This window comes from Cervus canadensis, chromosome 8, assembly GCF_019320065.1.
Source record: "Cervus canadensis isolate Bull #8, Minnesota chromosome 8, ASM1932006v1, whole genome shotgun sequence".
NCBI classification, from domain to species: domain Eukaryota; kingdom Metazoa; phylum Chordata; class Mammalia; order Artiodactyla; family Cervidae; genus Cervus; species Cervus canadensis.
Genome location: NC_057393.1, coordinates 30,255,153 through 30,278,841, shown reverse-complemented (window position 1 = coordinate 30,278,841; position 23,689 = coordinate 30,255,153). Strand labels below are relative to the sequence as shown.

Here is a 23,689-nt window from a genome sequence, read left to right as displayed (position 1 = left end):
GATATTGTGAAGATCCAGGAGCAGACTGTCTCACCCACTTCGCTCTTTGTCTCTCTCCTTTTGTGTTTATCTTCCCCTTCGCAACTCACAAATCCTTGACTCTTTAGTGCCCGTCTCTGTGTCTCGTACCTTCGCCTTCAGCAGAGGGGACTCTCTGGCAGGCTCCCCAGGTAAACATGCATGGGGTCTCGGTCTCCATAGATCCATGGGGTCTCCATAGATTCATGGGGTTTACAAGAGGCCTTTGGTCTCTGTCACTGTCCCACATGAAAACTAGCCTCTCCCAACAGACACACCCAGGACGAAGGCATAGCACGATGCACTGCTAATACTCACTGGTACTCACTGCCCAAGCATTGCTGGTGCGGTGCTGTCACTTATGAACTGAGCCCCCAGGGATATGTCTGTGTGCATCCATGTGAGAAATGCGGAGGGCTGGGGGGGAATGGTTTGAGTTTTTCCTTGTCGTTTGTTTGACTGCAGAAAGGAGGGATAAGAGGTGCAGCAGGTGAAAAATGGGAGAAAACAATGAAAGGCTATGCTTTATTTCCATTTTTCCTCTGTCTTTTCTTCTATGTAGTCTCTGACCTCAGTTAACCACTACCCCCACCTCATCTTCCTAGAAATGTTACAGTGTAGTGACCATAATCTCACTGGCTGTGCTCACACAAAAGGATGCTATATTAAAAACTTCAGAACAACTTTTCATTAGGTTTAACCTCTCCTGTTAATGAAAAGTTACCAATTTCTTTTTAATCAGGTAAAGCAGCTCCATACTATAACTCAAAGATGGAGTAGAATGTAATAAATCTGAACAATCGGCTAAGAGCTTGTTTTTTCTTTTTTTCATCCCTAGAAGTTGATCTCTTAGTTTCATGGAGCAAATAATGACCAAACTAAGGATTTATTTAAGTTACCCTGAAGTTAAAGCACAATCCAATTTCCCACACCCTCTACATCTGTCTTCCTTATTCCAATGCTATGGTAGTGATTCTGAGGCCCCACCATAGCCTCATCATCAAGAAATCAGTTGTATTTCACTGTGTATATAGTAGATTCTCAACATTCAAATAGGCTGTGACCTCAAACCCCCACATTTGCAACTTCAGAACTATTTATGTTGACTTCTACTTTCTCACAAATCAGAGTTTTCCATCAAAAACCATCTGGTTCCCATGTTTATCTGTATAAGACAAATTAACCACCTTCTCCAATTTCATCAGTTTTCTCTCTTACTTCATGGTGATTTTCCACCAAGAAATAAATTTTTTTTTCTCACTTTGTGGGAGCTCATGCCTTTATGATGACTACAGGAGAGTGGCCCATCGGAGATGCCAATCTGTTGCCCTTACCAGCTGAGTGGTCACTCCCACATGCCAGCAAAATTAGAAACAACCACATCATGGACCTTCAAGATCCTTCCCACGTGGGGAGTCTTGGTGAATGAATAATGTGCTCTTTAGTTTCAGCAGAAAGGGAAGATGCACATTTTTAAAAGGTTTTCAACTAAAAAGATCAAAGCGTTAAAAAAGAAGAATGAAAGCATGAGAGCAGGGACATACTTTTTAAAAATTAACCCTCAGCTCATCAGACAACCTAGTTAATGATAACTTCCTACTTAACAGAAGGTTAGTTCTAGTTCATCAGTATAATCCTATAATTTAGTATTTCCAGTCATTCTTGCTTCTGTTCCGTATCAGCAGAAGAAGCAGCCTCAGTCATTGGATTTACAGAAAGCAGTTCTGGGCACATTCTGGCCCCATACTTGATTTATTACCCAGATACATTAATTTACACGTTATATCTTACTCCCATCTTTTGGTCACACCGCATGGCAGGCGGGATCTTAGTTCCCCCACCAGGGATTGAACTCATGCCCCCTGCAGTGGAAGCACAGAGTCCTAACCTTTGGACCTCCAGGGGAGTCCCTGGAAATTAAGAGGGCTTTTAAGTTTTTTTAAAAAGCCTGGTTATTTTTTAAATCCCCACAACCACCTTAGGAGATGAGCAGAAATTATTTGGGAACAATAGGTAAGGAAACAGCTTTAAGAAATTAAGCCATTGGGTCAGTGTCAGAGGTGTAATTAGGATGTAGAGGGCTGAGTACCAGAATCCAACTCCCTTAAGCCCTGTTCTATTGCCTGGGAACTCACTGCATTTCTGAATGCAGGCCTCTTGTGCCCTCTAGAGGGCTGTGACTTGTTTGCATTTTGAAAGCAGCTGTGCTAATGAACTATGGTACTCACCTTGGATTGAGGCCGGCGGTCCCTACTCCAAATATTGCCACCATTATGCAAAGGCAGTTTCCTTCTAGTTGAGACTTAGTGTGAAATAAGGAGAGCAGAGTGTGTGTGGATTACCTCCAGAGTGTGCTGTGATTGGCCAGATTTGCAGGTGTTTTCATTTAAAAATAAAACCACTGAGAGTACACAGCCCCAGTACAGTTATCATTCTCTCTCCCTGGATTCATTCCTTTTTTCTTCTCCTGGTGGTAGAGATGATTTCAAGTTCCCCATGACAGTCCTTCTGAATCCATGAAAGAACAAAAGCAAGAGAGAGGCCTCGAGCAAGGGTCCTTTTTCCATGCCCAGTTGCATTTGTAATGTACTTTGAGATCAGTGAGGATAGTTTTTTCCCCAGAATATAAAGGAAGTACCTAAAAATAATCTTTTTACTTTGTGAAATGTGGTAAGTGGAAATATTCCTTTGGGTCGGCTCTTGCGTAGTAAACATTTGGGAACCATTAAAGCTCCATGTAACGTGAGCGAGTTCATCTGGGCTCCTAACTTGGGCTGATTTGCAGAGTTCACATTGTAGCTTTGACAGAGAGCTTTTGGCATTTGGTTGTCTGATGTTGAATAGTACCCCAGGATGATGAATTTTAATAATCCTAGTTTGTACTCTTATAAGCCTGTGTAATTAAATTCCCCCATCCAGTAAGAAAACACAGATGGCCTGTGGCATAGTGACGATGACCAAATTGGGCTGTCCCTCAGTGAGACTCGGAAAGATGTAAGCAGGCAGCTGCTGAACCCTACCTCTTCTCACATCCCCAGATTGAAAAGGAGAATGAGGTGTTCTTCTGTGCGTGGCTCCTGTTCCTGGGATAGAGTTGCGAAAGCTCTGGGCACAGGTGTCACAAGTAAAGCAAGAGTCCCAGAGGTGTGTCTAGGTTTTCAGGGCCCCTGCCTATCCGTGCAGAATGAGGGGAGATTCCATCCAGCCCTGACTGCACTTTAAAAACCTCTTCCACCCCTTCTCTCACCCCAACCCGATTTTACCCCAATGTCTTCTCCACCCAACCTCAGGAACTCCAACTTGCCATCCAGGACAGATGTACCTTACAGGCTAACCACATGAAGTCTGCAGGAATGAGCTTGCCACACTTCTCCACCCAAATTGAGAGCATGATGTAAGAACAAGATGGGCGAGGGAGATGTCAACAGCTTGGCCTGCGCCCTGCTGAGGGATCCTGTGGTCAGTTTCATGCATCACTGCCCAGTCCGTCGCCTCTTAGACCTCTTTGCTCTGTGCTTAGAATTTTTCTTCTCTCTTCACTCCCCCAAGCTGTGCCTCTGTGCTCTTAGAAAATGCCAAGGGGAATTATACAACTTGAACTAGTTTGCCATGCTGCTGGGACACTCGTCTGTTACTGATTTCTTCTCTCTTTTTTTTTATTAAAAGCATTTCCATTTCCCTTGCTCAAAAACTTCTGAGTGTATGTGCACAATTACCAAAATGCCGAGTCATCAGCATCCTACCTATTGAGGAATGTCAGGCTCTGGGACATAAAATCATTGATCTTGCACCACAGTCAGATGGGCTGGGACTTTCTTTGTCATGAAATGAAGATTCCTTTTTCATTTTAAAGATGGCTTTTATAGACCCAACCTTTGTAAGACAGTTGTATCTTTTGGTGTTGGGAATCCTTTGGGATATTATGAATAAATCTTCAATAGCATTGTCTTTACTTAAAAAAAAAAAAAAGAAAGAAACATGTTTTTCCTCCCAGCACAACAGTGATGTTGCTTGTGTTTGACGTGTGGGCCCTATGAGTGACAGCAGGGTGACATGCCTGCGCTGGGTGCCAGTGAAGATGAGAGCTTTGGGAAGAACAGGGGTGAAACTGTTTCCTCTGTTTTCAACAGCAAGTGGAAGTGATTCAGGCAGAAGTTAATTCTGTTCATTTCAGTCGCTCAGTCATGTCCAACTCTTTGCAAACCCTTGGACTGCAGCACGCCAGGCTTCCCTGTCCATCACCAACTCCCGGAGCTTGCTCAAACTCATGTCCATCAAGTCAGTAATGCCATCCAACCATCTCATTCCTCTGTTGTCCCCTTCTCCTCCTGCCTTCAATCTTTCTCAGCATCAGGATCTTTTCCAGTGAGTCAGTTCTTGGCATCACGTGGCCAAAGTATTGACGTTTCAGCTTCAGCATCAGTCCTGCCAATGAATATTCAGGACTGATTTCCTTTAGGAGTGACTGGTTTGATCTTGCAGTCCACAGGACTCTCAAAAGTCTTCTCCAACACCACAGTTCAAAAGCATCAGTTTTTCACTGCTCAGCCTTCTTTATGGTCCAACTCTCACATTCATACATGACTACTGGAAAAACCATAGCTTTGACTAGACGGACCTTTGTCAGCAAAGTAATGTCTCTGCTCTTTAGTACGCTGTCTAGGTTTGTCATAGCTTGTAAGTAAGCGGAAGTTGATTAGTAAGCACAATATATTTCCCTATCAGCCTTGCTGAAGCTGTCTTGAATGATGACATAAGGGATGAGAATATAGAACAGAGGTGTGGGGTTGTGGGGCACAGGTCCCACCAGGCAAAGTGGAGGATTATCAATGAACAGTGGTTATTTCTCAGGGTAACTGAAGCCACAAACCCCTGCTCACACCCACTCTCTTTGTTCCAAACTGAGTTGAAGACAAAACCTACCAGATCAAGGTGTGGTTTTCCAGACTCTTCTCGAACCAAGGAAGCCACACTCCTGCAGGACTGCCTGCCCCCTTTTCCATGACAGCCAGACCTGAGAAAGAACTACCAACTGACTCAGTCAGCCACCACCTCAGAACAGCCATAGTGGGTCAAGCCAGACCTTGTCCATTTATTTCAAGGGACCAGGGCCAAATGTGAAATGGGTCATTTTCTGCCCAATACTGCTGCTCTGTAGTCACATCGGTGCTTTATTCTGTTCTCCACATCACCATCACTGTTCCTCTCGTCCCCTGGTCACTCTGGTGTCACGCAGCTGGTAAGCAGGACTCCAGGACTCCTGGTTTCACACACTCTTATTAAATAGACAGACAAACAGAAAGTTCTGATGTTTCCTGAGGCCTCTTCCTCAAGTTATGGTGCCTTGGCAGTGCATTTCTGGGCAGTCCTTCTGCCCACCCCTCACTTCAAGAAATCAGTCTACCGGGAATGACTTAGGTTGCTGGAAAAGGCTCTCTGATTCCAGAGTGACTAAAAGCTCTGAAACCTTTTTAAAAACAAAATTTAGATTCTAAATTAAAACTCCTTCAGGGACTGTTAGGTGCTGACTTGTTCATTCCATCCTTCTTTAATGAGCGCTTATTCTGGGCCAGGCACTGTGATAGATACCGGATGTACAACAATGACCAGAAAAGACAAGGTCTCTGCCCTCATGGAATTTAGCATTGAACTGAGCAGATGTTACAAATAAATACAAACCTGTAATTAATTAAAACTTGTGAAAACTGTTTTAAAGGGATGAACAGGGGACAGTGATTGAGGAAAATATGGGGAATATTCTTAGGGTAGCCAGACCAGGTCTTCAGAGAAGGTGATAGTTCAGCTGAGACCTAATGACTGAAAAGTGAGTGCAGGGATTGGAGGGCTAAAAGGAGGAGAGAAAAGGGGGCATGAGGGTAAAATGAGGGCAAGGGGAGCAGGGGTAATGGCATCTACTGAGGTGGGGGAGGCTTACATGATTGAGGATCCACAGGGGGGCCGGTAGGCTAGAGCAGAACAAGCAAGGTGGGGAAGAGCCCCAGGAGATCAGATCGGAAAGCAGGGGTCAAGTCATGGGGGGCTTAGGGCTTAGGGTCAAGTCATGGGGGGCTTAGATTCAACTGGAAGCTGATTTGTGTGTTTTTGTTTGTTTTTAATATTTATTTATTTGGCTACACCAGGTCTTGGTTGTGGCACTCAGGATCTTTTGTTGCAGCACACAGACTCTCCAGCTGTGGCATGTGGTCTTAGTTGCTAATTCCCCCACCAGGAATTGACCTGTGTCCTTTACCTTGCAAGGCAGATTCTTAACCACTGGACTTCCAGGGAAGTCCCCTGATTTGTGTTTTTAAAATGTGCTTTTGACAGCTGAGGTGAGAACAGATTATGAGATTATAAGTGGGGAGACCAGACTGTGGTCTAGGCAAGAGTGACAGTAACTGGGACTTGAGCGGAGACAGAGACCTGATGTGGGGCTGATGGATTGGCAGGAGTCGCAGGAGACTCCCAGGTTTCTGGTTCAAGTAACAGTGTATATATGGATAACACTTAACTGAGAAGGGAAAGACTGGAGGTAGAACCCTTAATTCTATAATCTGATCAAGGCAGTGATTATTCTGGCTCTAATGAGAAAATGATTCAACATATTGTCATTTTAATCTTCCCTCTACATGGTTTGCCAGACAACAGTAACAGCTTGACAGCTAAACAGACCATCAGACCTCCGGAAGTCACTCCAAAGAGATGCTAATCATTTTGATTGATGGCAGCATTATCTTAAGAAACAAAATTAAATTCCTAAGGTTCTTCCCTGAAGGAACCGAGGAGCCTAATCTCTAAACAATCAGGCTCTTCAATGGCGCCCCTGAACTGACTGTGTTAGGAGAGGCTGCAGCTTCCCACTTCTCTTTCTTGGGAAGAAATGCAGAGTGGTGTCAGAGGGATGCAGAGCGGTGGAAAGGGCTTTGCAGTCTCACTCAGGGTTATTCTGTGGTGGAGATAATGCTGGGATCACCTTAGGAACCTCTCTTCTGTTGATTCTGGGAGGGCAGTTCCCAGTCCATTTTGAAACCAAGTGATACGGTCATAATTGAACTTTCCCAAGAAATTGTTCTTGAAAATGGAAAAAGAGACTGACTCAGAATATTCAGGAGGCCTTTGACAGAAGGTCTGGAGCATTATTCCAGCCTCCAGCCTGTGAGCCTAGAGAGAGCCCTGCCTGAGACCCACCCCCAGAGGGGGCCCCACTTTGGCCTTCCCCAGCTCCACCTCCTGTCTATGGGGCAAGTAGTTCACAGAGCCAAAGGGATGTATACCACCCAGAGCTGTGTTTTTCCTTCTAGAACATATTTCAGATACAGGAATCCTGAATTTTCCACCCAGACAGCTCTAGGAGACCAGGCCGGGAAGCCCTAGGGCAGGGCAGGGTCTCCCCTACAGCCTATTTTCTGGCACAAAAATCTAAGGAGCCTGACCTGGCCTACTAGGTTGTTAAGACGGTATATTTGTCAAAGAGAAGTATAGAGCATATTTTAACAGTTTATTGATGTGATTTAAATATCTATCCACATGGTTTGTGGGCCTCTGCTGGTCCCTGCCTGCCAGTTATGGAGCAGGCCTGACATTCCCTCTGAAATGCCTCACCACAGTGAGGGCTGGTTATCTGTGCTTGCCAGGTGGTTTTTAGGGCAAACCTAAGGCTTCAGCCTTTCTGGAAGAAGGTTTGTGAATGGAGTTTATATAAAACAACTCACTTTGGTTAATAAAGGGTCTCATGGGTCTCAAGTAGCCACCCACATTCTCAGCAGGGTCCTCATCTCTTGCCCTTCCTTACCCCTGAACCAAGAAAGGCAGTGGACCACCCAGCTCCCTACTGGTAGAGGTCATGGGGAGAGAAGGAGCCTGAGCCAAGTGGAGCCCAGAGGTCTGAATTTGTTATTCATAAACGGAGCAGCAGGGCATTTCCTGGGCTCTGAGGGGAGAGGTGAGGGCCCCGTGTTGCCATAACCTAAATGTCCTGCGGGACCTCAGTAAACAGCACCCCTTCCTCTCTCTCCCTCTTTTTTTCCCCCTACTGCCTCCCCACCCCACCCTCCTTGCCTTTCCCCCACATCTCCTCTTTCATCATCTGCAGTAAACCGGTCCCCTTCCCGCTGCAGTGGGTTGAACCGCTCGGAGTCTCCAAACCGTGAGCGCAGCGACTTTGGGGGGAGCAACACCCAGCTATGCAGCAGCAGCAACAACCTCTACACGCCCGACTACTCGGTCCACATCCTCAGCGACGTGCAGTTCGTGAAGGTAACTCCGCAGAGGGCCTTCCGCTCACCCCCACCCTGCAGCCTTCTGTTCCCCATTCCAAGAGAATGCTGCGTGAACACCATACCTCGGCTCTCCAAAGGCCCTGGTTTCAGCCAGTTTTTTTTTTTCTCCCCAGTCAGTTTTATTCTGTTCATTATTTGTCACTATTATTGTTCCTTTGTTCATTTGAACCCTGGTTGTTCATGACTGTCTCCCCATTTTTCATGTGGAGAAACTGAGGCAGGAAGAGATAGGGAATTAGCTTGCCTGAGAGAAGTTGCCAGCAGGACTGTTTCCTTTAATTGCCCCATCACTGGCACAAGGTTGATTTGGTTTATTCAAGATAAATTTGCAGGGGATTAATAAACCAAGCATATAGTAGAGTATCCCTGGAGAAGGAAATGGCAACCCACTCCAGTATTCCTGTCTGGGAAATCCCATGGACAGAGGAGCCTGGCAGGCTACAGTCCATAGGGTCACAAAAGAGTTGGACACGACTTAGGGACTAAACAACAACAACAATATAGTAGTATACAGTGTATAGTGACTTCTCAGGTGCCTCCATGCATGCTCAGTGGTGTTCGATTCTTTGTGACCCCACAGACTCTAGTCCACCAGACTCTTCTTTCTGTGGGGATTCCCAGGCAAGAATACTGGGGTGGGTTGCCATTTCCTCCTCCAGGGGATCTTCCTGACCCAGGGATTGAACCCGCATCTCCTGCGTCTTCTGCATTGGCAGGCAGATTCTTTACCACTGAGCCACCTGGGAATTCCAGCTATGATCTTACATATGTATAAGGTTTCACATATTATTATCTAGAAATCTAAAACACAATGCAGCCTGTTATGTTAGCTGAAAATCTTTGTAGTAATTATCATACCACCTTGCCCTGTCACTGAGCTATTTGAAGAGAATCACTTTGCAAGTATGAAAGAGGCAGCAATGCTTATCACCTTGTAATTAAGGAAAGCTGTTTCTTCATACCCCTCACTGAGTTTAATATTAGACAAACATATTCTAAGATTTCCTCCTTTCTCTTGCTTTGATAGGTTTTATTTTGTTGGTTTTGTTTGCTAGCATTCCACAAATCATTACACACTTGGCCTGAGATCAGAAGGGAACCCATTTACCTGAGTCCAACTAAACACCCAACGTGCTTACTTGGTGACTGTCATCCCGGTTGCAGGCCAGATGATGGTGTGCTGAATCACAAAGGTGGGAGAAGGTCCTTTCCTTCTGTTCAGAACACTCACCCTGATAATTTGAGGGTGATGTGTGCTGACTGGCTTTCTGTGTTCCATGACTCTGTAGACACCCTGAACTAAAATACACATCATTGATAAAAGTAACCGTGGAGAGTTAGTTACCAGAGGAGGGGCCGTACCTCTGGAGTGGGCTGGGGTAATGACTGTTGGTAGCGTGCTCTGTGCTATGCACATTAAGTCCTTGATCTAAATTATCCACTTAGTCCCACAACCACCTTAAGAGGTAGGTACTCTGTCATCCCCATTTTATAGATGAAGTGGGAGCTTGAGGGGGCTTCCTAGGTGGTTTTCATGGTAAAGAACTCACCTGCTAATGCATGAGACATAAGAGATGCCGGTTGGATCCCTGGGTCAGGACGATCCCCTGGAGATGGAGATGGCAACTCACTCCAGTATTCTTGCCTGGGAAATTCTGCAGATAGAGGAGCCACGCAGGCTACAGTCCATGGGGTCACAAAGAATCAGACACAACTGAAGTGACTCAGCATACATACACGTGGAAGTTTGAGGAGTATAAGTTCTCATAGCTGGGAAGTGGCAGAACCAAGCTGCATGCTGCAAGATTAAGTCTCTCTGTCTCCAGAGTCCAACCCCTCAAGTCACTGGGCTTTGAGAGAGTTCAGGAAAATCAGAGCTGATGGAGCCAAGGTAAAGTGCTTTAGTATCCAACAGTATGCACGGTATGCATAATTGTGGACACTTTAACTAGTCTATCGTGACAATGAGGTTGAACCTCAGAAAACCACAGCCCATGATTCTCCTCCCTCTTGCCTCCAGCCCTAAAGCCCTGTCATTGTAGACCATCCGCAGAAGTGGGGTAGGAAAAAGTGGGAGGAGAGACATTCTGCTGTGCTAACTCAGTGGTTGGTAGTACTGGGCACATGGTTTGTGGGAAAAGAAATTGAAGGTCATGACATGAGTCAGTGGCTCAACAGGTATCTACTGACCACTTGCCCGTGCTCAGCAGTGTCTAGGCATCAACGAGATACTGTGGTCAACAAGACTGCGAGTTCCTGCTTTTCTAGAGCTTCCAGGCTCATAGGAGGAGAAAGGTGATAAACAAGTAACCACATCAGTAACCTAGGTTATTTAGGAGAGTGATGAAGGCTCTGAAGGAAATAGATCATGGGATAAACAGTGCCTGGGCAGAGTTGGCAAGGAGGCTGCTTTAGAAATGGTTATTAGAGCAGGCTGAGAAAAGAAAATTTTCTCTTGGGACCTGGAAGGGACTGTGGAGAGAATGTTCAAGATAGAAATGACAGAGGCAGGAAAGAGTTTGGTGGTCCGAGGATATTTGGCCTGGCGCATTATGTGCAGACAGAGGCTGACGTGAGTTGGGAATAGAGTGTGGGTAGCAGTGTTACCTGGCATCTTTAGGCCAGAGCACAGGGTCTGGATTCTGTTTTAAGTGCATTGGGAATTTTTGTTAAGTTTGTTTCTCAAGTCTTTCCACTTGTCTTAGTCTATTTTAGCTGTTATAACAATTACCATAGACTGGGTGACTCAGACCGCATTTATTTCTCACAGTTCTTAGAAGCTGGATCTCCAAGTTCAAGGTGCTGGTCAATCCAGGTGGCATCTGGTGAGAGTCCAGTTCATGGTTTGAAAATGGTTGTCTTCTCTATGTATCCTCATGTGGTGGTAAGGAGCAGGGAGATAGGGAGATAGAGGAAGTAGGCTTCCTTCTTATAAGGGCACCAATCGCATTCATGAGGGCTCCCTGCTCATGACCTAACTACCTCCAAGGCTCTACCTCCTAATGCCATCACCTTGGAAGTTAGAATTTCAGCGTATGAGTTTTGGAGGAACACAAACATCCAGTCCATAACACCACTTTTATCATAAGTCGAGAAAATCCATATAAGACTTTGGAGAGAAAAGTGAAGGAGATTTTGAGGCGTCATGTTTAATGAGCAACTGTGATAAGCCCAGAGTTTTCTGAAGCATCTCTGGGAGTGCATAGCTTGGAGAGCACTTTTAGGAGATGGATTTGGCTATTCCTCAAAATGGAATGTGTTAGGATGAATACCCAGCACTAAGTTTGTAAGGATTTACAATTTACAAATTGATCTCACATATCTCATGTATCCACTCCTAAAAACAAATGGAACATTCTATAAATAACAAGGAACATAAAAGGAAAGTCCCTTTCCTGACAGTGAGCCAGTGGTGTGCTGAGAACTCCAAATCCGAGGTCAATTCTCAGGTACAGGTGTCAGTCATCCTTTATCTCAGGCCAGAGGGCCTTGCTGTGACTGGGGCAGCGGGGCATCACTGCACATGGTCCTTTTGTCTCCCTAGATATTTTGAAATTGAGAAAGCTACGTGTCAGAGGTAGAAGTTTAGGGAAGGCTAGAAACCTAGTAAAATATTATTCAGAAATCTCTTTCAACTTGTGATTCAAGTCACTTAAAAACTTCAGTTGCAATGGGTTGTTCTACAGAAGGGAACATTGTAAGTTCAAGCTCTTGTTTAACCTAAGGGTTTGATTTTTCTGTTTTGTTTTTTAATATAAGATGACATTTTTTTCCTGACTGAATGGACTTTTAGGGCCATGTTCAGGTTGCTCTTTTACTCACCTCCTCAAACCCACCTTTTTTTTTAATATGAAGAGTTTTTGAGAAAGCTCAAGGGTGATTTCACTGGCCTAAGCCCCTATGACTGGCTGCAGAGGCTTTTCCTGTCCAACAGACTAAGTTCTAGAACTGTTCATTCAGTCCAGGAGTAATCTGAGTTAAATATAAGATTAGAAAGAAAGGTATATCCAGTATCCAGTGAGTATCTGGGAAAGGTATTAAAGCCATGATTGTGTCTGTGTTTGTTTGTGTTTGTGTGTGTGTGTGTGTGCTCAGTCACTTCAGTCATGTCCGACTCTTTGTGACCCTATGGACTGTAGCCCACCAGGCTTCTCTGACCATGGGATTATTCAAGCAAGAATATTGGAGTGGTTGCCATGCCATCCTCCAGGAGATCAACCCAACCCAGGGATCGAACCCTTGTCTCCTAAGTCTCCTGCAGTGCAAGCAGATTTTTTACCACTGAGTCACCAGGGAAGCCGCAAAGCCATGATTAATAGGAGTTAATAAGTTACGAAGGTACCAAAGAATTTTTAGGAATTCTTTATTCAACAAATATTAATATCACCTTTCAATTAAGAACATTTGACAGATGTTGTATAGCCTGAATTGTGTAACCATGGCCAAGATGCCCCATCACCATCTGGAGGCAGAACCTCTAAATTGCAAAATTGTGTTTTGAGGGATGAATTTCTGTTGCTGTTAAGTCGCTAAGTTGTGTCCAACTCTTCTGCGACTCCACAGACAATAGCCTGCCAGGCTCTACTGTCTATGGGATTTCCCAGGCAAGAATACTGGAGTGGGTTGCCATTTCCATCTCCAGGGGATCTTCCTGACCTGGGATTAAACCCTCATCTCGAGCACTGGCAGGTGGATACTTTACCAAGGAGCTACCAGGGAAGCCCTTGAGGGATGAGTAAACCACCCGAGAGTTGAAAATGTAAGCAGAACATCAAAAGAGGATTGGAAACATCACTCTGGCTGAAAGGTGAACTCCTGGATGCATTGACTGCTAAGTCAAAATGTCCCAAAGAGTACCCTTAACTCCTGTTAGTTTCAAGGTCAACTGATCTCCATTTCTTTTGTAATTTAGAGGACACTTGAGTTCTTAACTGGCTAGAGTAAAAGACAACTTGAACTCAAGCTATTGCTAAGAAATGGTAGCTACAGTAGTGAAGAGAGAATAAGAACATGGTGTCCTTTGAACAGTGGTTTCATTCGCTTGGTGCCAATTGGTAAGTATTTGGTAAGCAGTTAACAATGGTTCTAGGCATCATGAGCTGTACTCAAGAAATATAATTGGGGAAAAGAACCATAAGTCAAATGACAGTGACCAATGCAGGGTAGTTTCTAATTGATTATGAAATCATATGACACTTTATTTTAAGCACTGTATTGGCTGGAGAATGCACTGGACCTTTAAGAATTAGGAAAGACTAAAAGGCGAGTGAAGGCAAGGCCAAAAGGGAGAAGGAAGGAAGGGGTATGGAAGGCAAATGAATATGGTGCACTCAAGGAATGTAAAAGAGGGGCTGAGCCGGACCAGTGATTCTGTGCTGGCAAGCAGGGGGACACTGTGACCATGCAAGGCTGGATTGGCAAAACTGGGCAGAGCTATTTAGTTGATCTGGACCGTCATTGTCTGATACAGAATCCAGTGGCCATATGTGGCTGTTGAGCATATGAAATGTGGCTCATCCAAACTGAGGTTTGCTAGAATGTAAAATACATATTGGATTCCAAAGACTTGATACAAAGAAGAATGTAAGATTCCTCATTAATTATTTTATATTGGTGACACATTGAAGTGAAGCCATTTTGGATATGTTAAGTTAAATGAAATATATAAAATTAATTTCACCTGTTTGCTTTTACTTTTTTAAAAACTTGACAACTAGAGAATTTTAAATTACCTATCTGGGGGTTTCCTTAGTGGTCCAGTGGTTAAGATTCTGTGCTTCCAATGCAGGGGGCATAATTTCAATTCTTGGTAAGGCAACTTATATCCCACATGCTGCTTGGCCAAAAAAAATTTTACCTATGTGATCTCACATTATATTTTTCTTGGATAGTACTGTGCTAGGTAGAAGAGGCTTCACAGGTGAACAGGAGGAAGGAACTGACAAAAAGTGATGCTTGAATCTAGAAATGCAGCTGGGGAGATTTCCTGAATACATTTGACTAGTGCCTTCTCAAATTTCTTTTAAAGTGACACTTTGATGCAGATGGTAAAAAATCCACCTGTGATTCGGGAGACCTGGGTTCGATCCCTGGGTTGGGAGATCCCCTGGAGAAGGGAACAGCTACCCAGTCCAGTATTCTGGCCTAGAGAATTCCATGGACAGAAGAGCCTGGCAGGCAACAGTCCATGGAGTCGCAAAGAGTCAGACACGTCTGAGCAACTTTCATTTTCGTTGACATCATATTTGTTTGTGACTTTTCTAACTTAAAAGAGGAAGCATTGTGAAAGCAAGGCTGTGAGTTCTCTAGAGCAGGTAACCAAGACATTGCCCAATGCCTTTGTCTTGAATAGGCAGTGTGTTTCACACCATATTTTTTAGGTGAAGAATAATTTGGTCTTTAACTAAAAGTGAAAAAGTGAAAGTGTTAGTCATTCAGTCATGTCCAACTCTTTGGGACCCCATGGACTATATGTAGCCCGCCAGGCTCCTCTGCCCATGGAATTCTCCAGGCAAGAATACTAGAGTTGGCAGCCATTCCCTTCTCCAGATCTTCCTGACCCAGAGATTGATACAGGTCTCCTGCATTTCAGGCAGATTCTTTACCATCTGAGTCACCAGGGAACTAAACTGGAAGCCAAATCTAAACTAGTTAAAAGAACCCAAATAGAATAATATCAAGTGCTTTGTTGGGCTTACCAAGAGTCATTTAGGACATTTTCCTGTCGTTTAAGCCAGGAGAACCTTCAAGACTCCCAAGAAAGCTTCACTTTTAGAAACCCATGGTAACATTAGAAGACTGAGTTTTGATAATAATTTTGGCTCAGACCATGTGTCCTACTTCTCTTCAGTCATCTGATGCCTGCTGCTGCTGCTGCTGTCGCTTCAGTCGTATCTGACTCTGTGCGACCCCATAGGTGGCAGCCCACCAGGCTCCCCCGTCCCTGGGATTCTCCAGGCAAGAACACTAGAGTGGGTTGCCATTTCCTTCTCCAATGCATGAAAGGGAAAAGCAAAAGTGAAGTCGCTCAGTCGTGTCCAACTCTTAGCAACCCCATGGACTGCAGCCTCCCGGGCTCCTCCATCCATGGGATTTTCCAGGCAAGAGTACTGGAGTGGGGTGCCATTGCCTTCTCCCATCTGATGCCTATGGGCCCCCAAAACAACATAGCAGTTTTGGAGGGACCTCCCCTAAAGTTTTGTGAAAGGCAGCCTAATGCAGCCAGATGCGTTTACAATGTACAGAGATGAGCTCAGATGCTTTTCCCTGGACAGCAAGAGCAAAGGCCCTTTAAACTGAAATGCCCAGATTGCAAGGGCAGATCCTGCCCATTATCAGACCCTGGAGTTTCTCCTCAGAGAACTTGGAGTTCTACAGTCCCACCTCGCCTTCCATCTCCTGGCCTCTGAGAAGGAATAGCACTTTCCCAAGTAGAATGCACATCTCAGGGCTGGAACTCTGAAGGCTTGCTAACTGTCAAACCTTAGGCAAATCCCCAACCTTTCTGAACTTCATTTACTTATTTGTAAAATGGGCATCACAGGACTTCTCATGCTTACCCCCTTGCAGCCATGGTGCCCAAAGGAGATAATGCATTCCTGAGTGCTCTGTAAGCCATAATGCACCAAATGGATGGAAGGTTTTATTCTCATATTCCAATGTCTGTCTGCCAAAGCAAACTCTTCTGCATAACATTAGCACTAGAGCCTTCACCAATGTCTGAAAATCGAATCATCAGTTCCATCTCTTTAGTATATTTGTAGCACTTCCAATAATATATAGGATTTCCAAAAATAAATAACCCAATGATGTTTTAAATAAAAAGTTGAGATTACAAGCCAAATTTCGTGCAAATACTATCAGAAATGAGTTTGTTACTGCAAATAAATAGATTTGTGAGCTTCCTGTCATAAAAGGAAAAAAAGGAAACCTAGTGGATATTTGAGTCCTCATTCAATATAAGGAAGTATATAATGCATCTACAGAAAGGAGCTTCTTCCTGGCACTACTTTCTTGAAGGATTTATTAAATGGATTCCTATATGATTATGCAAGGCATTAGAAAAAACAGTAGTAGTAATAAATTGACTTCATCTGTGGTTTTGCCAAAGTTTATGTTCTTCACATGGAGGTTGCTTATTTCAGCCTCTACACAAGTTGGGGATCTTGTTCTTGCTGAGTCCTCACTGACTGCCCTTTAGGAAGAGGGCCCTTGGCAACAACATAAGCCTGTGTTTTAAACCTCTCCGTGGGCAACCGCCTGCTAACTGAAGGGCCTTCCATCCTCTCCTGGGTCTCAGGAGAAGGTTCCTCCAGGTGTACGAGTCCAGAGCCAATAAAAATGAGCAGAAGAACGCTGGTGGAAAAGGGGTTCCCTCTTTGCCCCTTAACTGCTGGGCCCCAGAACATGAATCCCAGGCCACCAAGGCCAGAGATTCCAAAACACCTTAGCGGCGGTGCTTCTGAGCTCAGGAAGGTGAGCCAGGTCCAGGGAGGGCTCTGCCCAACTTCTGAACCTCGACCCAGCTCTGTGCCTCCATCTTCCAGATCACACGGCAGCAGTACCAGAACGCGCTCACCGCCTGCCACATGGAGAGCTCACCCCAGTCCCCCGACATGGAGGCCTCCACGACCCGGGGCACACCCCAGACTCCCAAGGATGACCCTGCGGCCACCCTCCTGAGCCACCGGAGCAGCCTGCCGTGTAAGCCGGTTGGGAGGTGATGAACTGGGCCGCTGTGGGGTGGGGAAGGCCCGTCTCCCTCCTCGGCCCCGCCTCCCTCCTCGGCCCCGCCCAGAGCTGCAGTCTCTTCTCAGGGGGCCCCAGGTCTCCTCCAAAGCAGGGAGGTGATACACTTACTGTCCTCCCCAGGCAGCCGCTCAGATGGGCTGAGAAGCCCCGGCGAGGTCGTGTACCTGCGGATGGAGGAGATGGCCTTCACCCAGGAGGAAATGACCGACTTTGAGGAGCAGAACACGCGACAGCTCTCGCTGTCTCCTGCCGCTGTGCCCGCTAGAGCAGGTCAGGGAGGGAAACTTGAGTCCCGTGGAAGTAAAGGGGGAATGGGTCAAGGCCATTGGGTCCTGGTATGGCCCCAGGTGAGCCAGGTGAGGGAAGTCTGGGACTATAGCCCCCACGTAAAACTCCCCACCTCCTTATGCTACCAGGGAAGGAACACTAAGGCTTACTGTGCACCTCCCAGGCATCAGATCCGCGGTAGTTTATTCTCAGAACATTGTTAGCTAGGTTTCCACCTGGATTCAGACCCTGGCTTCCCCATTTAGAAGTTCGGCAACTTTAGGCAAGTTACTCTAACCTAAGACTCGGTTTCCTTAACTTAATAGATATCTTTCCCTATGTTTGTTGTTTTTCAGTCGCTCGGTCATGTCTGACGTTTTTGCGTCCCCGTGGACTGTAGCCCACCAGGCTCCTCTGACGATGGTGTTTCCTAGGCAAGAATACTGGAGTGGGTTGCCATTTCCTTTTCCAGGGGAACTTCCCCACCCAGAATCAAGCTCACATCCCCTGCATTAGCAGACGGGTACTTTACCACTGAACATCCAAGGAAACCCATTCTTCCTTATGTTAATAGATAAAAATCATGGTGGCTACTTCACAGTGGGTAGCTTTGAGCAGAAATGAAATAACATTTATAGGAGGGTACATCATAGTACTGGTACCTTGCTCCCTAAATATTAGGAAGTTATTATTAGGCCTAATTTATAGATTAGGAAGGGTTTCCCTGGTGGCTCAGACAGTATAGAATCCACCTGCAATGCAGGAGTCCCGGGTTAAATCCCTGGGTTGGGAAGATCACCTGAAGGAGGGCTTGACAACCCACTTCAGTATTCTTGCCTGGAGAATCCCCATGTACCGAGGAGCCTGGCAGGTTACAATCCTTGGGGTTTCAAAGAGTCAGACACAAATGAGCAATTGAGCACATAGATTAGGAAACTGAGGTCAGCCTTTGCTCTTACTGGCAGGGCTGTTCCCCTTCTTTGAGCCCCTGAGACTAGCAGTAGTCTGTAGGATCTGTCCTGATCTCTGAGATCATAGCACCTCCCATGGAGACACTGAATACTTCTGTCTTGACTGCAGTGTTGCTCCAAGCTCCCAGCTTCCCACCAGTCTTGAGATCCTTCTATGCTTGCCTGCTAATCATCTCCATGTATTCTGCACCCCCACACACACCAACGACCCCAAGGCCAGCACCCATCCCGCCTCCAGACCCGCCCCAGTCCACAAGACTGAGATCCCTCAGGTCCAGAGCAGTGACCTGACAAGTGCTCATAGACTTTTGAAGTCATTGAGACAACATGTTTGAGCTTGTGGCTAACTCAGAAAATCTAGGATTTGCATAATCACAATTCCAGGACCTGAATTTAGAATGATGGTTTTAGAATGATGGATTTTAATGGCTAACACCTGTAGCAAGAAATGATATCAAAGGAATGAGAATAGAGGAGATGGGCCAGTCTTTGGAGATTATTCCAGTCCATCCTCCTCATATGACACATGAGGGCCTACGCCTGGAGAAGGGAAATGACTTGCCCAATCCACCACACCATGTGCCTCCACAGTGAGATTCAGAGGCATTGGTGGTCAGGGCCGGGGTCCCTTTCCAGCTCTCAGATCTGGCAGCTCTCTGAATCCCCCCTGGGTTTGGTGGAAGAAGAGAGCACATGAGCTTAGCTGTTATTGAGCCCTGTGATTTTCCAGGGTCCATGCAAGGAGAGGAAGGTTAAGGTGACACCCAACCTGTCCTCCAAGGTGCTTCTTATCTGGCAGATACTGAATGGAAATGCTCATGTTCTCTTCTCTGTCTGACCTAACAGTGCTTGGAGAGTTGGATTCTTGCTCCTCTTCCCTTGTTTCTTAGTTCCTTTTGTGGCCCTAAAAAGCCTCTTGCTAAGTAATTAGAGCCTTTGTCTTCCTGGACATCCCTTCTATGTTACAGCCACCACTGCCTTGGCTCTGGTTTTGAGCTTTCACCTGCCAAGGAGCATTGGCAAAAAACACCCTACCTGGATCCCTGGGTGTTCTGGTGGAAAGGCTTGTGTTCTTTCTTCTTTTCTTTTTCTCAGCATCAGATAGTGAATGTTGTCATATCAACCTGGACACAGAGACCAGCCCCTGCAGCAGCGACTTGGAGGAAACCATGGGCAAGAAGTTGCTGAGAACCTTGAGTGAGTACTTCTTTACCAGGATGAAAACCACCCACCAGCTGGTTAGTACGAAAAGCATGCTAGGATCTTACTCCTAAAGGAGAAACCATTGACTCCTTTTGGGAATCCAAGTGAGGTACAATTATGGAAACCTGTAATGGGGTTTGGGCAGGTACTGCACCCTTGATAGTTTGGGCATCCGTCCCATTCAATGGGTAGTTGTCTAGGGCAGGAGTCTGTAAACCATGGCCACAGATCAAATCCTGACCTCCTCCCCTGCCCATCCCTATAAAAAATAAGGAGGCTTCCCTGTGGCTCAGACAGTAAAGAATCTGCCTGCAATGTGGGAGACCTGGGTACGATCCCTGGGTTGGGAAGATCCCCTGGAGAAGGGAATGGCAACCCACTCCAGTATTCTTGCCTAGAGAATTCCATGGACAGAGGAGCCTGGCGGGCCACCGTCCATAGGGTCGCAAAGAGTCAGACACAACTGAGCAACTAACACTTTCACTTTATTGGATCATAGAACCCACTAGTCATTGATGGCCACAATGGCAGAGTTGAGTAGTTGCAACAGGAACCAAATGGCCTGCAAAACCTAAAATACTTACAATCTGGTCTTTTAAAGAAAATTTGTGTTCAGGAAATTCAGTAAAAAGGACAGCAATATCCTCTGTGGAAGGAAGTCCATGGCAGGGAGAACAAGGTGAAAAATACTCCTTTCTAAAAACAATGGAGCTGGGAACAGAGTACCCTTCCACCCCCGCCTACCCCAATGCAGAAGAGAGATTGCCTCTGATCTAGAGAGTGTAGGTCCCTGGGGATGGCTCCCAGCTATAACCGCCACCATCCCAGCTATAACCGCCACCTCTGGCTCAGGGACATCAAAGTCCGTGAGACCAGTCTTCTCTCTGAGGGTGTCTGGCAACCATTTGAGCTGGGGATGAGGAGGCATGCTCCTGGGACACTGTGTGGGCTTCGCTCAATCCCGTCCAGGAAATCTTCGATCCATTGGCACTAATCTGGACGTGTAGCTTTTTGGAGATGTCATCTCAGGTGGAAGGTGCCTTCTAATCCTTCAAGATGTGCATATGCTGATATTAGCACCTGGAGACAATGCAGACTACTGCCAAACTATCGAGGGCTTTGTCTCCTGCTTCTATTTTGAAGAGCGCTTGAGCCCCCAAGAGAGTACTCATGTTCTCCCAGCCTTACAGACTGACCCTTAGAAACTGTGTTTTTCAGGTGGTCGAAAAAGGAAGAGGTCACCAGATGGAGAGAGAACCTCTGAGGAGAACTCCAACTTAACGCCTCTCATCACATGACAGGGCTATCGGCGTCCACTGGGGGCGTGAGATTCCAGAGCTCTGGGGAGAACCCATCCTCCCGTCGTCTGCTTCTCCCCAAGGCCTCCCACTGGTGACACAGCCTACTGCTTTCTTTACCACCTCTTCACCCCTAGCCGTCAGTGTGGCAGATTTTCTCTCATCACCTCCAGTTTGACTCAGAGCCTTGTGGTGGCCGTGACGGAAGGAGGTGCCTCAGTGGAACATGCTAAAAATGATCTCGTCCACAGCACAGTCTGGGACTGCAGAAGAATGACCCCAGGCTGACAATGCCACTCTAGGACCCCTGATGCACTTCCTGTTCCTTGGTGTCCCTTGGCACCATATTTCATGCTTCCCTTAGGTCAAAAGGTGCCACTGGCAGGTGAGAACAAAGGAGGCTGGGGCAGCAGGTAGGAGAGTTAGTTCAGGAGACGCACCAAGAATTTCTCCAGAACATTAGAGCAGCGGGACTCAGTCATGCTGCCATGTGACGTTACAGGACAGAAAACTGTTGGTGACCAGTTTCCTGTTAGAAGAGGGTTCCAGCAGCCTGGGAGGTGTGTCTCAGCTGGAATGAAAAGAATGTAAGATGGAACCTCAAGTCACTGTATTTCCCAGGGACACATCTGTTTTGGCTCCTGATTAGTAGTCATCAGTCCCTCAGTAAATCTGCTCTGGAAGAGGAGCAAGGAGAAGAGAAACCCATTTGGGAGCCAGAGATGGAACTTCAGGTTTTAAATTCCAAATATATATATATATATGTGGAAAAGTTTTAGCCATGAAAAGCCAAAGAGTGCCCAGGTCAGCCAAGAAGGATGCAAGCTCTCATGCAGCTTCAGTGTGTATTACACTGGAACATTGAAGAATCACTCTTCTTTTTTTGTCCATTCCTCCACCCCCACCCTTTCCTCCACTCCATCAAATCAGCTGAGTGTACTTTATTCCTAGAACATACCAGATCTCTGAATAAAGTACCAGACAGAGCTGGTACATTCAATACCATTTTCACCTGATGTTGGGCTTCCGTTGTGGCTCAGCTGGTGAAGATCCGCCTGCAATGCGGGAGACCTGGGTTCGATTCCTGGGTTGGAGATCCCCTAGAGAAGGGAAAGGATACCCACTCCAGTATTCTGGCCTGGAGAATTTCATGGACTGTGTAGTCCATGGGGTCGCAAAGAATCCTTCCTATGCGACTGAGCAACTTGAACCTCACTTCACTTCACTTGGGACAGGTGCAATTCCAAGCATAACCACCAGATGGCAGGATGACTGCACAGACCTGCTTGAAGAGGAAACAGGAGAAACCACAGAGCCAGCCTTACAGAACATGTGGAAGTAAGTGAAGGTTGTCTTTGGGACACCTGTATCCATTTCTGATGTATATCCCACCCATTGGGTTCCCTAGATCAGGAATCCAGTAATCCAGTGCTCATCTCAAAACCATTCCCTAACTTTTCTTTGGGGATGTAATTCTCAGGCTTCCCTCATCTTCCTCCAAAACCATTACTCCCACTTCCCCAAACCCATTCAATCAATAATCACATAGAGGGTGGAGAGACTGATAATTCCTCTGGGTTATTTGCATCTCAAAAGAAAATGCTTACCCACGGGAACCTTTACCTCAGGGGTTCTTAACTTGGGGTCCGTCACTCCAGAGGGTCCATTGTTGGACTTCAGAGGGTCTATGAAACCCCTAACTCTGTCAGAATTTAGTGTCTGCCTTCTTATGTGTGTTTTCCAGAGGGCTAAAGCTTTCATACGATTCTCAAAGTTCTCAGACCCACAGAGTATTAAAATCCACTGTTTAACTAGTGGAACTTTCAGCCCAGAGTTTCTGCAATGCAGAATGAAGTGAATACTGGGTAGTTTGAGACAGATTTTTAGTTGTAAATGGTCTTCCCAAGTGTCCATCAAATCCATGGCGAAAGCTGGCACCCACCAAGTGGAAGTCGTCAGAAGTCCTTGGCATACTCTATGGTATTTACAGCGTACACCCACGTAACTTGGTCCCCACCAAACCCCAGCAGGTGTCTGCAGACAGGAGGGGCACAGCATGTGGAAGTGGACTTTGCCTTTTTCAGCAGTGTATTATTGACTTCACATCCTTTGCCTGGCCCTGCCTGAGGCTCAGCAGTGCATGACTTCTCGTAAATAACTCACAGCTACCACCCACCCCCAACACCTACCCTTGCCTGGCAGAAACAGCCAAAGTGTCAGCCCTCGGTGCTGGGTGCCTCTGACCCAAACCGGTGAATGCTGTTTCAAACAAGGTGTGCAGTCACGCAGTCTTCTTGCCCAGCTGGCCACTGGCCCAAGGGTTCTGCCTGGCTAGTCTTCCTTTCATTACCCCTTAGGCCACTGCTGTTGCTTTACACCCGTCTCTTTGCAAAATCCCTAAGGAGCCTGTCACCACTCCTCCCCCTTTACCCCACCCCATCCCAAGATTTTCTTCAGGTTACAAAAAAAGTTAAAAAAAAAAAACGAGGATTTTGAAATAAAGTATTTATGAAGGCTCAATACATTGTAAATAATTTTTAAATAAAATAAAAATCCTTTTCCTGGACTATGGCTGTTTTCCTTGCCCCTGCAACTCAGAGTTCCAGAGTGGTTTTCCTTTGAGATGTAGGGTGGGGTGGGGCACACACATAATTACCTTACCTGAGGGCCACCTGCCTGAAGAGGCACTCCTCTCAAGGCCAGATGTGAGGTTGCAGGTAAGGTTACAGGAAAGCCCTGTGCTCTGCTTTGGGATGTCAGATGGGTAAGATCTTGCAGGAACAAATTTCAGAAATGGAAAGTAAAACTCAGATGAGAAGCCAGAGTGTGACTTTAGACAAGAAAGGAGCATGAGGATGAAAATGAGAAGGGCTGGCATTTTTCGGAGCCCTGTGTTTGCGAG

At 46.1% G+C, this 23,689-nt stretch overlaps 1 protein-coding gene across 4 annotated transcripts in view; it reads left to right on the top strand.

The window, feature by feature from the left end:
- CNNM1 (cyclin and CBS domain divalent metal cation transport mediator 1) overlaps positions 1-23,353 on the top strand; it is a 64,968-nt gene extending 41,615 nt beyond the window's left edge. The window contains exons 7-12 of one of the 4 annotated variants that reach the window (XM_043476427.1): positions 108-170; positions 8,111-8,274; positions 16,844-17,000; positions 17,169-17,318; positions 19,382-19,483; positions 20,708-23,353. In XM_043476427.1, the coding sequence (XP_043332362.1) occupies positions 108-170; positions 8,111-8,274; positions 16,844-17,000; positions 17,169-17,318; positions 19,382-19,483; positions 20,708-20,787 (716 nt within the window). In that variant the 3' untranslated portion in view covers positions 20,788-23,353. The remainder of the gene's footprint in view (positions 1-107; positions 171-8,110; positions 8,275-16,843; positions 17,001-17,168; positions 17,319-19,381; positions 19,484-20,707) is intronic. The other 3 variants (XM_043476430.1, XM_043476428.1, XM_043476431.1) reach the window with 3 other exon arrangements.
- Positions 23,354-23,689: the final 336 nt, after the last annotated feature.